Genomic DNA, 17,725 nt, shown 5'->3' with positions numbered 1-17,725 from the left:
AGGTTTTGTTGTATTTAATAAATGTTTATGTGTAATGCGCGTATATTACTAAACAAAAGCAGGACATTTCTTTCTTTCAAACCAAGCACAAATCCGGTATACCGCCATGGTTAACTTACTACCGAATAAGTTGTGCCGGAAGTGTGCATGTGTACCTAGTCTATGTGTATCTACTGTTGTGCGTGAGAATGTTTTTTGCTACCATCTATTTTTCAAACTATGAGTGAAGAGTTTCGCGTATATTTCAAATATGATGATTGAGTATTTGTACCATTACAGGTCTCTTGCTTTTTGTTATGAGACTTTTTAACGAAGAGATCGGCTCGCGCATTCGCACTTAGAAGTTGAGAAATACTAGACAGAAAACCAACTTTGCCGACCACCGCTATGCCGCCGATGGGGTTAGAACCCAGGTTCTCGTAATGCCAGTCCGTCATTATGGCCATACGACCCCACAGCGGCAACAAATAAGGCAACCAAGGATGTGGAGATACCCTAAAATCCTACAGAAACGGAAACAGAAAATAATTCAACGCAACTCTCAAAACGAACTTGAGATTAAACAAATAATTTTTTTTCTCTCCTGAAAAAAAAATAGAAGAAAATTTGGCTACCACCACGAAGTAACAGGAGAAAGTGGTTAAGTTACGCAACGTACAGTAAAACCTCGCTATCTCGTCACTCAAGTTTTCGGGAAGTTGGGACAGCTCAAGCAGAGTGTGTGACGACCCTAACAAAGTGTCGTCAGAGTTTCAAGTACAATACCTTAAAAATTGTATAAATGTAAAATAACATTTATTAACATACAAGTTGAGATTGCATTAACAAATTTATAGATTATAAAAGGAAAAAAAAAACCCGGAATTTTCTCCTTTTTATTCAGTTTTACAGTATTAACTTAATTATAGCTGAATACACAGGTACACTCACGATTTATACCAATTTTGTTTTAATTTAGACCGAACTCTGATTTAACTGACAGAATAGTTAATTTTTTTCTCAACACATTAATTTTATAGCACATTTAATTTCAGTCCTTCAATAAGTGCTTAAAAAAGAGGTAATCTTGACTAAAGGGCCTGATTTTGACTTGAAGGAGCAGTAAGTAATCTTAAAAAGTCCGTAACGCTTCAAGAACTTTTGCTGTTTTAGTTGCGAAATGAACTTTTTCAGCGTAATTTTCGTTACTTGAGCTATTCCATTTTGGTATGGTCACTTTTGAACATATGGCAATGCTGTTATCAAGATTTTTATTTAAAGGGTGATCACACACATAGAAAAGATCTAATGACCTGTGCCTCTCTCTCAAACTTTTCCATAGTGGCGAGTTAAATGAAAGTAGCGACGAGTAAACAAGGTTTTAATGAAATTGTTATCAATGGAAGCTGCATGGGACAAAAGAAAAATGACGAGTTAAACGGAGTGACGACTTATTAGGGTAACGACTTAGCGAGGTTTTACTGTGTATAGAAAAAAATGAATTAGAAGAAACAACCGTTAGAGTCTGTATTAGAAAAATAAAATAATAATAGTAAAAAAAAATCAAATCATTAGACAGAAAAAAAAAATATTAGAGGAAAAGAAAAAGAATCTAACACCACAAAGTGGGAAGGCGGGTTCATCTCGCAGCGTGTTTGATTGCTGAATGGTGCGTAGAACGTGAGAAGAACAATAAAGCACGAGGAGGAGGGGGGAGGGGGACTTCTGACCATTTTATTCGAATCACGTCGGCTGGCGGTCCCGCGCCGAGGGTCATTCGGCCAATATCCGGCACGCGCTTCTCCAAAGAAGGTGTCAAAGTTGGTGTGCAGTGGACGTCTATTCTGACTCAGGATGAAGTGGTCAGTAAACACTCGCCCTCCTCTCTTTCGACCCCTCTTTCGATATCACTCTTTCCTAAAACAAATGATCATGTGCGTTACATACCCATTGTAAAAGGGGAAAAAAATGCCGCGTCTGTGTCTCTGTTTCACTATTTTCTTCATTATTTATTTACTTTGGAGTTTTTCTTCCCGTCCTCGACGACGGCTCAAATCCCCGGAATTCTTTCTTCCGGAACATCCTGTCAAAATAACTCCAACCGCATGATCATTCACGTGGACAAATAAATTTTGTGGTCAGAAGAAAATCTTCGGGGTGAAGAACTGAAGCGTTTGATTCATATTTTGGGTGACACAGAAACAACGGTATTGAAAAGGACGCAAAATATTTGTTTGCATTTTTAGATAAACCAAGGCTCGATAAATCGAAAAAAAAAATGTAGGTGCCTGACAAATTTCTTTAGAGCCAGGCATAGGTTTTATCCAAGAAGAACGGTACTAAATAATGTTTTTCTTATACTTTTTCGGGTTCTATGACCGCTTCCGAAATTGGAAGAGATAGTTATGGGATCAGAAACTTTTGTGTCATCCTCAGCCTCTATTTAACCAAACTCATACAGAGCATTTCAGGCATGAATACTGATTTTCTAGTAGCCATGATGACCTGGCGCCTGGAATTTGTCTATTCCCGAGGTCAACTACACATCAAAGTACCATTTTAAATGCATTCAATAACTTGGGAAGCAACTATACTTCGAAAAAGCTACTAAACAGCTGTAATTGTATTGCTATAATTATAGTAGCAATATAGTATATCGCCCTCCTCATGCTGAAAGCACAAATGTGTAATATCCTTGGAAAAAAAGAAAATGGGAAATGGCGTTTGAATACCTATGTTGTGCTATGGAAGTTATTTTCCTAAAATGTTTTGTAACATGTGCTTCATTAGGGATACACATTCACCATTCAGGCAAAACTTAGAAAAATAAGGTATCCAATATATATTATGAGAGGGAGAAGATATATATTGGGATATATATACTGCATAAAAGTATTTTATTGAGTTCAGTAAAACAATTGTGTTAATCGCCGACAATAATAAAAACCTTCGAGTTGGAAGGCAGGTTATTTTTTTTGAAAGAGAAAATCTTTTTCAAAATTTTTCAAAAACAGTGTGATTTTGTCTAATTCACGTTGATGTAACCGCCGCCTGGCAGTCGAGTCGTAGGGGAACTACTCTCTAACTGTGCAGGTCTGGGTTCAAATTCCGGTTCGGGCATGGAAGTCTACTAACTCTAACATCCCTGGACAGATCATACGGATCTCTTGGGAATGCGTGAGAATCACGTTATTTAAAAAATGCTTAAAATGACTTGACATATTCCTTTAGAAATTTACTACTTCAACAAATATAAGAAATTAAGGAATTATGATCTTCAAAGTACACCAAAATTTTCGTAAGTAACGCGACTGAACGACATTAAACAATTTTGAACGGGTGTACAATTATAAAAAAATGATCACCGATAGTAAGGTAGTAGTTCGTACTTCAAATACCAGTTCTCCGTGAGTGGGTATTTAAAATAGCGATCTCTGTATATCCCAGGGTGTGGTCACACTTGAAGTAGCTAAAGATCTCTCATACATTCTCACTAATGATCAGAGTCATCAAAAATTAATAGCCACGATGACATTCTTAATCGAGTTATCTGATTCTGTTGATATTTAATAGAAAAACTCGAGACTTCTAAACTCTTTCCGAAGACTGGGTTAATATAAAGCAGTATAAAAATGTTTAAAATTTTGGCCGACCACTTTAAATATGTTTAATGCACACAGTAAAACTTGGTTAATTCGAACTTTTACTAAATCCCCTTGAGTTTTCTATCTAATTTAATGTAAAAATTTCTTATTTTATTCGAACTTATTTTCAAATTTTTTGTGTAATTCGAAGTTCGAGGGAAAAAAACATGATTTTCGTATGAGCAAACTTAGTTTTGGGAAAAACAATCAGACTGCTTCTCTCGACTAATAAAAATTTGAAAATTCTGTTTTTCTCCACTCTTTTTTTTTGATAATTTAATGTCCATTTTAACATTGTTCAGCTTGAGTGCATCGAGACTATGTACCACTTAATACCGATCATGCTTTTCAACCTATAAACCGAAGGGTGTACGATTCAAAATTTTAATCTATTTTTTGTCATTCGATTGTGGAAAGCATCGGAAAGTTCAGATTGTAATGCGCTAATGAAAGTACATTTTCTTGTGCATAAGAATAATAAGCAAAATTTTTGAAACATTTCCGTTAAGGATGATCATGAACTGTTTCCGTAAATCAGACTTTGAACATGGTCAAGAAATTCTGCAGTTACGCTGATTTCAGAACAGTGGAATAAAGTAGCAGCTGAGATCAATCATTACAATTATATAAATTGTTAAAATTTTGAAACAGTTTCGTAATCGGGTATAAAATTTCAATAATTGGTAATTATTATCCTATGTGAATGATTGAGTTGCAATTTGTAGTCATTTTACAGATCCAGGATAGATAAATTGGATAATTCGATTTTTTTCCAGTGACTTTGGACTTCGAATTAACCAAATTAGAGTGTGTGTGCTTAAATATAAAACAGGTTTATATATCTTCAACTACGAATAGCAATGTGACGAATGAAAGAAATGTGACAGATGTGTCTTAAGGAAGGAAAAATAAGTTAAAATTATTTTTATTTTTTAACCGAAATGTGAATTTTGATGAGTTTCTATCACATTACGGGAAAATTTAGGCTACCTTGACGTTTTGTCCACAATATAAGCAATTGTGATTTTCCAGTTCGTCAGTAAATTTTTTTCACCAACCACACAGGTATGGATCTCAGATGTTATCAAATAACCCATATGGGTGATTATCATTGTCCCAAACGTGTACATAGACATGCAAGAGACCGAGAAATAATTTATCGCCGCTTAAGTATTTCAAAAAGATGCGAAAGAGAAAGGTGACAAAAATGACAATTGAAAAAAACCTATACTTTATCAGTTATTGATCGGAAAGCAATCCAGAATTCGCAAGAAACTCTCTCATACTGTAAAACACCCATAACTCAAAACCTTTTAGTATCTGTTTTCGTTCTCCTTCCGAAAACAAATCAGTCACGCAAGATACAAGATACCTTCTAAATATATCAAAGCTAGTAGAAAAAAATAACAAATAAACGGGATTTCTTTTTTCTCTCTTCTTATTTTATTTTCGGATAAAAAAAAATTCAGTGATATAAAATACGTTTGTCAATGATACCGTACTGTTAACGTACGTTTAACTGTCTTGATACAAATACCCGGATGATATTTCATAAAATCAAAGAATCAAACGTTTTCGAATATCATTTCCATTGATTACCCACGATAATAATTTAATAAAGTTTGTAACACGTGTGAATATGACATCAGGATCGAAAAAGAAGCAGAAATTGGTTTCATTTTCTCTCTTAATGTTACGGAATGGGAAAATATTCCGATGCGGCTTCTTCCCTGGCAAAAATCAGGAAATTAATTTTTAGAAGAGCCTCACTTGTGTGTTCCAGCTTTATGTTAAGTGATGTGACTGTCTCTATCATTATTGCAAGACCTCGGTTTGTATCAGCCGTGTTTCATAAAATAGGAAATACAAAAAAAAAGAAGGGATTCCGCTATGAAACTATCAAAAAAAACAAACAGAACAGAACTGAAGGGCGGTGGGAAAAACGGGAAGGCACAGACAGAACCAGAGAGAACCCGAAACTCGAGCGACCAAAACCAACAGCTACTAACAGGTGTAACGGATGACGTAAATTAATTCCAGCATACACGGCACTCGACAAATAAAAATTAAAAAATGAAATAAATTAAAAAAACTCTTACATAGTAAACAACGCGACGCATCACAAGTCTGAACGCTATGAGCGTGAGAGAGAAACAATGTTATAAGAAAAATAAATAAAATATATTACGAAGGGGAAAACTGCGCTCCCTGTGTGTGTGTTTGTATGTGAACGTGCATTTCTCCCGATCTATGCTACTGTTTCCGCCATCGCATTTGGAAGTGAAGCCAAAGGTTAAAAATAATCGTCGTAGTACTACGCTATCAGGCGTGTATGCATGTGTGTGTGTGTGTGGCAGAAAGCAACAGAAACAGACAGTTTTTGGGGTTAGGGAGGTTGAAATAAGACAAAATACTAGTGCAAGTAACGTGTTTATAGCGGGAAATGGGTCTATTACAAGAATAGAAAATAAAGAAGCCACAACTGTTACAGGAGCACTTGCTCATGATGCAATAGAGAGAAAAAATAACATTGAAAAAGAAAAGAATTAGTTAAAACGAAGTCACAATTAATAAAAATTTAAGTTCTAGAAACTTATTTGATATATTGGGCACGATAAGATAATGATAAATCTAAAACTTCGAAAGTATCTAGATTTTAAAGTTTTCATAGAATAAGATACAATATCTAAAAGGAAAATTTTCCAGGAGAAAAATATTTTTTTAACTAATACTTTAAAGAATGACATCTCTATGTTCTGTTGAATTCTGTGAGATGTATTTTACAGCTGATTTTGCGCTTTTTTTCAAACTAAATTGCGTAATGTTTCGAAAACTAGCTAGTGATAATATAAGTTACGATATGATATTTACAAACTCAACACAGATATAATATTTGAGAGATATCGTGAAACCTCTGGAAGTAGTATGAAAACCTGTTGTGTTACTTGATTTTTTTTCCATATACGGATGACAAAAATTTCAATTATATTTCCGTTGTTCTGTGTTTGATTTTCTTTATTTTTGACTGCGATCAAAATTTCTAATTTCCTAACTCTGAAGAATTAGATTTTTATAATTTTCGTTTTGAATGATGAAATGAAATTTGTTCTGTGTGGTTCATTACGTTCTTATCACAAAACCACTCTTTTTTCAGAACCTGAGCCGACTACAAGGATGAAACGGAAACTATAGAACAACGGAAGTGTGGATGAAAATATTTGAAATGCATGAACACCATGGAAATGTCGCTCAAAATAAATAGTAAATAAAAGTAAAAAATATATACCAGGTGTGAATGAAACCACTAGAAAACTCTAGCGCATCGTCGTTTGATTCTTCCCGCGGAAGAGCGACACGAAATCGGGTTCAAAAGAGCAACCGACGTTGATTTTCCAGTGGATTAAAAAGGACAAATTATTCATGGAATATGAATCGTGTGTTTCACGCTGTAATCGTTCATTTATTGCGGAAGAAGTTTCAAGTAAATGAGCGCGCAATCAATTAAGAGAGAGCGAGCACACGCACACAAACACTGTCAATTGAGCGAACAAGCAGTGAGTAATCAATACGCCACTTGCTGATGGTTCTCTCTTCAGACGAGACTTATGGCTTTCGCCTAAGGATGATGATGAGCTGCTTTAATGGTGTTTAATTACTTAACCCCAGACAATTTTGACAATGAATCACCACAAACACTAAATTGTTAGCCATGATACGTATATACATACACTCGGCCACGCGAACAATGAATAAACAGTTCTGAAAATCTTTGAAACAGCGAAAGAGTATAATTATTTATTAAGGAGTTTTGCGAGAAACAAACCAGAAAATTTCAATGAATCAAAATTTTCTTTAAACCGGTAAAACGAAATTATAAAAGAAAATATTTTCATGCTGTTGTTTCATAGATGAATGATTTATTTCCTACTCATTAATATTCTTAGATTAATGTTTTAATTATTATTGTTACAAAATATGTCTCCGTCACGCTTTCGAATCGCGTGAAAACGCAGAGGATTATTTAGTTTGAAATTATCCAACATACCTGTTGCAGACCCTAAAATGGGTAATGGTTACGTGAAAATGTAGTAAATCCGTAAAACCGACCGGAACTTCTGAAAGGAATATAAAGTCCCATGGTCACAGAATTGACACCAACCACGGAAAACGCTCGAGAAAAACGAATTTCTCACAAGAACACTAAAATTTGTCGAATAATAAATCAAGTGAAGATATATTTTTGAAATTGACCGAAACTGGAAAACGATGAATAGAACAACAAAAACGAATCAAAATTAAATACCGCAATAGCAGTTTTTGAAGAATGATTAACAAGTTTCTCAACAAAAGTAAAATTATTTAGAAAAAACTAGTAATTTTAATATTTTTAATAATCAAATTTTTACTTCAACCAACTACGTAGCGATTCACTATAATATTGAGAATCTCTCTACTGCATTCACTAATTTATAGCGAGATTTTGAAAACGCCCAGCTTGCGTGATCGCGGCACTATGGTCATCGCTGTGATAATAAATACAAGATTCAGGAAAATAATCCAAATAGTTCTGGAAATGTATAGCTCAAAAATGTGTATTTTTCTTGTGATTAAATTATGTTTGCAGGCGAAAAAAACTTGAAAGTTAAAAACAGAAACTATACCTTGGATGCGCTTTTTCATAACAATGGTCATGAATCAAATAAGGAATCATGAAATTTGAAGGGGATTCCCAGTGAAAAAATTAGAGTTCTATGAACAACGAATGATAAAAATCGTGCAAGAATTTTTCCTTAATCACGTCTATTTCGTATTTAGGTAGTTTATATACGTAGTTAGAGAATATGTATTCAGAAATATTTTTCCAAGTGAAATTGCTATAAGAAAATATAAAAGACGCGGGACTATAATATTCCAAAAAGAAATCGAAACCAAGAAATAACAACGAGGGTTTTTTCAAAAGTAATAGTCCATTAGTTGTAAAAGAAAGAGGTAACTAAGAGAAACATTAAAATATTAATGGTTCCGAATCCTCACTAATTTCTTACACAGTCATAATTCTTTTCTGTGCATTTTTAAAATTCATAGAAATAGAGCAAGTTTTTTTTTTCCAAACCTCCTGCATCCTGGCTAGTTCAGTAGTATTTTTAATTTAAATGCCGTAATGTTGTGTTTCGCAGTGGACCAGAATTGCTCCAAGCCCTATGGAGTTCACAAAAAATAACACATTTTTGGCCCCTATACACGGTTTTAGTGTTCGTTGTTTGAGGTTGAAATACCTTTCTTGAAATGTGTGCCTTTTGCATAAAAAATCTGATTACGTAGCAGTATTCTCAATTGACGGGAGCATTCAGTTTCACACTCATCATTATCCACTATTAAGCAAATGTAAATGATGATATACAGTTGAGAGTTTTGCATTTACATGCTTAAAGGACCAGTTAAACATAATGTGCATGCGTGAGTTGAAATAATTTGCGTTTTTTCTGAAACCAAGCGACTCTCGCTCGAAACCGAAACTAAATTAGAATGACGTGTCCATAGTGTAGAAATAAAAGAAGCGATGAAAATATTTACCGAATACATTCCGGGGGTAGACCCTCCAAGCATCCCAAGACGGGGCAAGGAGTCGACTTTCTTAGCAGCAGGTATGTAGCAGTGCTGGGATCCATAGAAACCTCCTCCTGCAGCATGTCCACCGACCGAAGCGGCCGTCGATGAGCCGTTGCCGCCTTGGGCGGCCGACGATGCGGCGGCCGGAGAAGCCGTCGTCAGGTTCCCGTGCAGGGAGGACGAAGAAGGATTGTTGTTGTTCTCTTCTTCCTCCTTGATAGGGTGATTAAGAGGCGACGGCAGCGGCGACGAAACCGGAGAATATGTGCGGTACGTCACATGAGAAGCACCCGAGTGCGTACCGTGGTGGTGGTGATGATGATGATGGTGATGGTACTCGAGACACGACTGCATCCAAGAGAGCTGCGGGGCGATTGTCCGGTCGGCCTCGAGCCGACGGACTTCACGTCCAGTCCTTCCTTTTTCTTTTTATTTAATATCGAGTTTATTCGATTCTGTTTCTTCTCTCCTCAAGTTCTTCCTCCAGCAACACGCGTATTTGATTTTGCCCTCGTATATATATGTATATATATATTTGTTTAATGAGACACGCACGTCAAGCAAGTGATGAAGAGAGAAGAGAGAGAGAACCTCGACAAAGATTGAAAGGTTTGTGAGGCACGAGTCGTTGCCGGTGTTGTTTGTTGTCGGTGGTTGTTGGAAGCGAAGTTGTTTCCGTCCGATTCGGGACACGCTCCCTCACTCACTGACTGACTGAGGGTTCGGCTAAGATGATGTTTGCAGCGGCGCGTTCCGCCCTCCTTGCGAGATCATCGAGCTGATCACCATTAAGGAGAAGACGGAGTTTGCGCGTTACCAAAAGCCCAACCCCCGTCTCAGCTGGCGCGAAAAACGACAGCCTCACTTTTGCGGAATTCGCGCGCGCGCGAATCGCCAATCGTACCACAACTTTTAACTCAAAGCCACTTAAGCAAGGCGGTGGCATAAAACTCGACAAAAAAGTATGACAAATGCAATGTTACGTGTATTTATATAAACACAAATAGGGAAATAAAGGAAAAAATTCCCTGACCTTTTAATTGTGCAGGTAAAACAATTGAGCAGTTATATTAAGCAAATGAGATAAATGAATGTACATGACAAAAAAAATCAGATTAATTAATTTAATTAGATTATATAACAAAAAAAATTATTGTCAATATGTAACCCTCCAGCCGTGAGCAACGCGAATATCTTGTTTTATGTATTCTATGAAATTTCGCTGCGTACGGTATTATCGCGTCCGGATAAAAATACTCCGCGATTTTATACAGAAAATTTTCAAAACCAGCCGCGGATGGAGGGTAGAAAATGAGGTGTTGTACTGCAGTTAACACACTGTGCTTATATGATTTACACAGATTTCAATAGTTTAAAAATGTCATTTATTATTTGCCAACTTATTTTCTATCATTTTTCAAGAATTCATAAAAATATGTCTCCTCGACACATGGCATTTTCCATCAAAACGCAAGGGTCAAAAATCGTTCTTGCTTAGCTTGTTCTAAAATAGGAGAAATGTGTGCCTTTTTGGTGGTAATTATAGAAACTTCATGAACTGCTCACAAGTAAAAATCGATGTTCATGAGTTGCTTAGATGCATCCATGCCGAAACAAGCTCAAAATATAAAATGCGTTTACTTAAAATATATAAGAAAACCATGTTGTGTGTGTGCTTAAGAGCAATAAAGGGTTGAATAATTTTTGTTAAGCGTTTTCTTAAGGAATTCAATGCTCAAATGCTATTAGACGTTCAGAGGCATCAATTTTTTTTAATTGACAGCACAAAACTTTATAATCTGTTAGGAAATGGTTGCATTATACGTGTTTGTACGTGTTGAAAATGTTTATATAAAATAAGAATAATTAATAATAATTAAATTTATACAAAATAAAGTAATCATTTTATATGATTATAAAAAATAATATTTAAAATAATAATAATTATATAAAATAATATAAAATATTTGCGAGAGAGAGAGAGAGAGAGAGAGAGAGAGAGGGAGAATCGTAGTTCATACACAATAAAAAGCGGAACATTTTTTGTATCAAGCTTTTGTGATACTTTGCATTTGATTTCTTCCGATATTTTCAAATTTATCAGTTCTGCACATTCGAGTTACAAACAAAAATTGAATAGCAATACTCATCATTAAAGGTTTATAACTGATCCGTCTCAATATTTCAGCTGAAATTTCTACTGAGGTATAGCCGGTTTATTACAACAGATAATATTCTATATATAAGTAGTATGCATAAGTAACTACAAACATTACTAAGAGCTAGCTAAAATTTTTGAGTCATTTCAGTTATGAATTTTATCATGTGCAAAAAAAATATAATTTCTCTCGATTCATGCGCGAAGTAAGTATGGAACAACATCCTCTTACAGGTCCTTGCGCCAATGAAAATAAATAAATAAATAAAAGGCAAAAAATATAAAAAAGGAGCTCCAAACTTCTGAAATAATTGAAAATAATATCCTTCAAAAACATTGGTGGAACTACTTAGAAATTGAATTTTTTTAGCAGTTCTTTTTCGATTTTAAAAATTTGCTAACAATAAAGCAACTTTTTTCTTATGGCAAACCCTTTGAGTTTTAATAGTTTTAGTTCTTAAACATAAAATCCTATATAAAATCATTTTTGTCAGATTTTTCTTTCTTCCCTGATATTCCCAGAGATTAACAAGAAATAAATTTTAAAATTGACATTGAGATCGCTAAGAAAAGGGGATAAAATTGGAAGATCAAGTAAAGACAAAGGGGGAAGACATTTATTATAACACATGATGGCTAAAAGTAAAATAAGAAAACGAATTGATAAAGACTTGAAGAAATCAAAAGCAGAAAATAGAGGAGGGTATAAAACAAGTATTTGGTACATTGAATGCAAATTGAGCATAAAATACACCTAGTATAAAAAATCAGGATTCATCAACTTTTTTTAATATCGAAGGTGATTTGATCTTTTTCCGTAATCTTTCTTGGCTTGCTTCTAAGACTTTCTTTATGGACTATGTTTTTATATTATTCATTGTAGATATTACGGTGATCCCATTTTTATAATTAATTAATTGTCAAGTCTATCCAATATTAGATAGATTTTCATTTTAATTCCGAGTTGGAAACGGAACGAAATAGAAGTTTCTGCAAAAAAAAAAATCTGAAACAGCCCATACTAGGGGTCCTCAACCCGTGTTCCACGAACTCAGTGACTCTCAAAGACACTTTGGTTAGTTAATGAGAACTTTATACATGGCATGAGAAAATTCCCAGTAAATTTATATCTTATTACGCAAAAAATTTGGGTATGATGAGAGGGCTCCATACCTACTGTATGTTTGAAAAATTGATATCAATTATCAAAAGACCTTGCAATTATAGTTAATTCTCATTTGAAATCGAATTTTTCCCCGTACCAGTAAAACGACTTTAAAAAGAGGAACATATTCGCATATGCATGTAATTCGATTACTAAATACACACGATCTTGTATGTTTCGAATAGACAAACTTTCCTTGATGTAGGGTAGAGAGAATGAAAAGACAAGCAAAATCCATTTGAATTCGAACCATTTTCGATGAATTTATAACAAATACACGGTTCAATCAATGGAGCATCATATATCATGTAGGGGCTGTGAATGAAATTCGTTATAATATAACACGGAACATATTACACGGGTTCTCCTTTTGCAATTTTTTTGCGGATAATTCATAAAGGCAAAATGCGGGTGTATTATGAAGAAAACGGCAGAGAGAGTGTGTAAGAGTAGGAGAGAAAGAGGAAAAATGGGAACCTCATCGGAAATAAAAACAAAGCTCGTTCGTTTGTACTTGGTTTTCCCAGCCTTTTAAAATCATTAACAGACGAAGGGGAGAGAAGGCCAGAGAAATTCTCCGCTAATGTTACCAATCACAGGATGAAAAGTTTTCTACTCATTCCCCTAGAGGTGGGGAAAAAGAACCAAGTAAGCAAGCAAAGCAATGCAATGCAATGCAAGCAAGCAATGTAAGTAAGCAAGCAAGCGCTCATTCCCCATCCATAGAATTGGAGTCATTATTCAAGCCAAAATGGAACTGTTTCGCTTCCCTCCTTTTCGTTTTTACTCTTTTTCCAGATTTTTTTTAACTGCGATCTTCGTTCCCATCATCCCCCTCTCTTTCTCTTTCTCTCTCTCTCTCTCTCTCTCTACAATGTTCAACCGAAGATTTCCGATCAGACTAAAGAAACTAAATAAAACCAGCGGCAGAGGAGATTCTACTTGATAAAAAAGAAGACAAGCAAACAAAAATTTTCAACGGAAAAGAAATTCGAGTCAAACTATCAAAACGAGGGGCCAATTGGCCGGCACGCGTACCATGGATTTCTCTCCTTTCTTGTTCTCTTCTTCTGGAAGAAGGTGCTTTTCAGATAGGCGATGCTTCGATAGCTCCTTGGGAGCAAAAACGACATCAAAGTCTGTTGAGGAGAATCAAGGAAAAAAAGGGGAAAAAAATAGAAATAATTTGAAATTTGGTGGTAATCGAAGAAGCACCCAAGAGTACAAAAGAGTTCCACAAAACGAAGAAACTAATTTCTGAGCGCGTTTTATTCCATGGAATTTTTTTTTAAATCATTAATTCGTTAAAACTCAGAATAACAAAAAAAAAAAAAAATCAAGGGACAAGAGTTGGAGAGAGATAGAGGAAAACTAAAAAAAAATCTTTTGTTTTCTAGTTGGAAACTTTAAAGTCTATCATGCATGAAGTGAGGTTCAGTTCTTTACTCGAATTTCCAGTGGAATTACTTTGCAAAATAGAGGATAAGAAAGTGGTCACTAGTGGCTGATTTTGGCTATTGATGTGTGAAACAAACTCTCTGATGAACGGTCCACAACAGGGTGACTAAAAAATGTTTGCGAAGGATGATAAACGAGATAAGTCAAATAACATCATCCTTTGCGAGTGGATATATACACACTGCGTCTAAATTTATCGGTAATTAAAAAATATATATATTGTCATCGGGAATTGGAATTTGATTTCAAATGTTTAACCCCTAAATGTGTAGCTTTGTTTATGTGCAGAGAAACTTCTGGACGTTCATTACTGTAGCAAATTTGAAGATAAAAATTCAGAATTGTCTTTGCATGTAATATAGAAGGTCATATTCATTCCATTCTTTATTTTGAATTTGCTGGGGTAGATGTCCCAATTAACGATAACAACACTTTGTTTGTTGCAGAGCATGTGTTGCTGTGATTTCGCTAATCTGTTAAAATGTTTTGTTTCCAATTCTTTTTTTTTACCTTGAAGTTTGTAATCCGAATAGTTTGAATCACAAAGAAAGTAGGAAGTAATATATTTGATAAGTAATATTACTTCAATACATTTATTTCATGTGCAATTTTTGAGGCGTTACACATTTTGAATCGTTTTGAATGAGGCTTTGTATGAACAGCACAATTCGAAATATATTTTTTAAATGATATTTTTGCATATGATGTGTCATAACTAGGAAAATAATATCATCTTTTGTTTCGAAAATAAAAATTAAGCATTTGAGGCAGTGGTTCTCAAATTTTTGCCACTTGTGGTTCCTTGCCATTCATGGTTCATCTGCGACCACCTAGCCTAGTTTAGTAGATATTGTGCATTCATAAAAAACCACTTTAAAGCATAAATTATAGGCACACACATCAATATTTACAGCTCGTCGCAATAAACCTGGGAGCCGTGACGCACACTTTTAGGATTTAAGTGTTAAATTAGACCAATTCCAAGGCATTTACGGCTTTCTGCTCACGAGTCCAATGCATCTTGATTTGATATACGTGTCTAAAGTATTATGACTCACCTGGATGAATTGTTGAATAATAGACTTGGTTGTTTAAGCAGGTAAAACCTCTCTCACGTGAGTGTAAGATGAAACACAAACTCTTTTCCACGAAAATTAATTTTTATCGTTCTTTCCTCAAATACAAAAGAATTTCATGAGGCTTAATTCTAGCTCTGATGGAATAGTTATTTGAACGCGTAAGCTGGCCTTGATATAAGGTGCTCACTTTATATCAAGTGAGCAATAATCGGCATTAGCGTTCAAAAAATCTTTCGGGATAGCCCTCGGGAAAAACGACGGTAAATCTCAGGAAAACGTTCCACTCGCAAGTGGGATATTCCCTATTCGTGTAGGAAGCAAGATGAACAATAGATTCGTATGTCATCAAAAAGAACTATCTCTCTTGCTTCTCGTTATATTGTTCATGGTTGCGAATATATGCACATCCAGAAAACAATTTTCTTCTGCCTTAAAAGTGGAACGTACGTAATAGAAAAGAGATGCATATATACATGTATACAAATATATATATCGGCAGGTATTTCCTCAGCAGCTACTATGTCTAACTGCAATTGTGCAAAGCGCGAATTCTACAGGAAACTCATACGGTTTGAGGCATTAAAGCCCTCCGTTGAGCTCGTCGTAATTAAATCTTCGCAGTTGATTCAGACAAAAAGAGATCCGCTCTTTTATTGTTGCGCATCTTCTTACTTAGAAGGCATTTCACTATAATAAGAGTAGCAGGGAGAAATAGAAAGAGAGATTTGCTTATCTTTACAGTAAAAATAGCGGATAGAAGAACTTCCAAACCAAATTAGTACCTCATATGCTCAGAGAGACGTCTACTCAAATTCTATAGCGTCTGCTATTTCGAGAATAAAACCCTATTTCACTGAAGAGATACTTTTGGGTCCTTCAGGACTAAATAATAATACAGTCGTTCTGTATAACACAATACTATTTTCAATGAAAGTAAGTATTGCGAAAAATCTGACGAGACTTTGTTAGTTTTTCGAGATTGGCTATTTTTTTCCTAGTATCTGTAACTAATTCCAATGCACGAATCGTTTTTTTTTCAGCAATGGAATTATTTTTATGTGATATTGAAAAATTTTTGAAGTGCTAAATTTAATATAAAAATGCACTGAATTAAATCTGCGACACTAATTAAAAAAATACCAGCTTAAAGAACATGGAACATTCATATTTTAACGTAATAAAAAAAAATGAGAAGAGAAAATTGTTTGGAAAAAAAACGCTCTAGTTATACAAATGTCAATTGTTCAATTTATACATCATGTACAACCAAAATTTAGATTCGGTGAATATACGAACGGTATCGATTTTCGTGTAACCTGTGTGTGTTGTGTATTAAAAATGATTTTTATTTGTCTAGTGTCAGTTTGATCCCACTTCCAAATTTCACTTCTAATATGAAGGTTGGGAACAAGAAACATGATCGTTATCAAAAAGATAGACACTAGCCACAACTTTTTTTTAAGTTTCGGAATTTTCAACGATATTACTGCCAGGTTCCTATTCTCTTTTCCTCTTGTTCGACAGTGGATAAAAAACTAAATCCTTCACGTCTGAAGCACATAAGCACTGGGGATGGATCAAATTCCTTATATTTCTTTTGAATCTACCTCTCTCTCTCTCTCTGACTCTCGTTTTCTTTTTCAATCCAGAAACCAAACAGGTTTGTGATCTGAGGACTTAAGGGGGACTCTTGGCATTAACGCCCAATTCGTACTCCCCTGCTCTATGTATCTTTTGCACTTGTGAGTTTTTCCTAGTTTGTAAAAAGAAGAAGCCCATGAGACAAGTATAACACACAAGAGGAACAGACACGTCTGGTTGCAGTACTCCAATAGAGAGATGCACGAGGGTGATAACATGGTAGGATTTCTATTTCGAATGCGATTAGGTACCTTTTTGTCGGAAGATTCCACCTTATTTTGAACGTGATTCGCGTGTCTTATCAATAGTGGTCCGAAAAACGTGATAACTCTGACAAAGCTGTGAGGTAGGCGAACGGTTTTCGCATTACTGATATATTCGGTCTGCAATTTCATGATTGAAACGTAAATAAGCGCTTTAAATATTACGTGAAATACGGGACTAAATAAATTTGTATACAGTGGCTATCAGCTTTCTAATACCAACAAGGCTGAACAGTTCGAAAACTGTAATACTATAGTCTCCTACTATATATAGAGAGTTGTGATTCAAAGCCAACGAAAAATTTCCGAAAAGCATTAAAAACGAGTAGTTAATTTTTAGCAGTTCCGATCCCTGCTGACAAAATTCTTCTCGCAAAAAGTAACAGTCCAGCTCTTTACATGTACAGATCGTCATCTGAGAACCTTTAAAAAGTCACTTGAATGTTTTGATTGTACATGATAAGTAGGGCACTGAAAAATATACAGGGAATTATACATTCGATTAAAGCCTATTGTTCATTAAAGTGCTGTCCCGTTATATTATTTTACGTAATACAATCAATCCTGTGTTTTCTTAAGACTTCCGAAGAATGTAAATTCTATACAGATCTCATCAGATTCTCGAGAGTTCTTTTTTTCACAATTCATGAAATAATATTATCAACTAATAATTTAAGTATACATAAAAGCATTTCTACTCATACTTCTAAGCTCAACAAAGATAAGCT

The 17,725-nt window shown here is 34.9% G+C and overlaps 1 protein-coding gene across 6 annotated transcripts in view; it reads right to left on the bottom strand.

Annotated features, from left to right (window-relative positions):
• The window catches only part of LOC149080080 (uncharacterized), a 440,318-nt gene that overhangs the window by 245,015 nt on the left and 177,578 nt on the right, over positions 1–17,725 (bottom strand). For 2 of the 6 annotated variants that reach the window (XM_089239051.1, XM_089239048.1), the window contains exon 1: positions 9,198–9,699. The exons of 3 other annotated variants lie outside the window; for them this stretch is intronic. In XM_089239051.1, coding sequence (XP_089095177.1) covers positions 9,198–9,587 — 390 coding nt within the window. In that variant the 5' untranslated portion in view covers positions 9,588–9,699. Of the gene's footprint in view, positions 1–9,197; positions 9,942–17,725 lie in introns of those variants that run through there. One more of the 6 variants, XM_089239052.1, reaches the window with a different exon arrangement.

The sequence above is a fragment of the Pholcus phalangioides genome, unplaced genomic scaffold, assembly GCF_987345545.1.
Source record: "Pholcus phalangioides strain wild (caught in Gottingen) unplaced genomic scaffold, Ppha-v1.0 ptg000011l_1, whole genome shotgun sequence".
Classification (NCBI taxonomy): Eukaryota; Metazoa; Arthropoda; class Arachnida; order Araneae; family Pholcidae; genus Pholcus; species Pholcus phalangioides.
The sequence above is the reverse complement of the archived record's forward strand: the minus strand, read 5'-3'. Positions and strand labels throughout refer to the sequence as shown.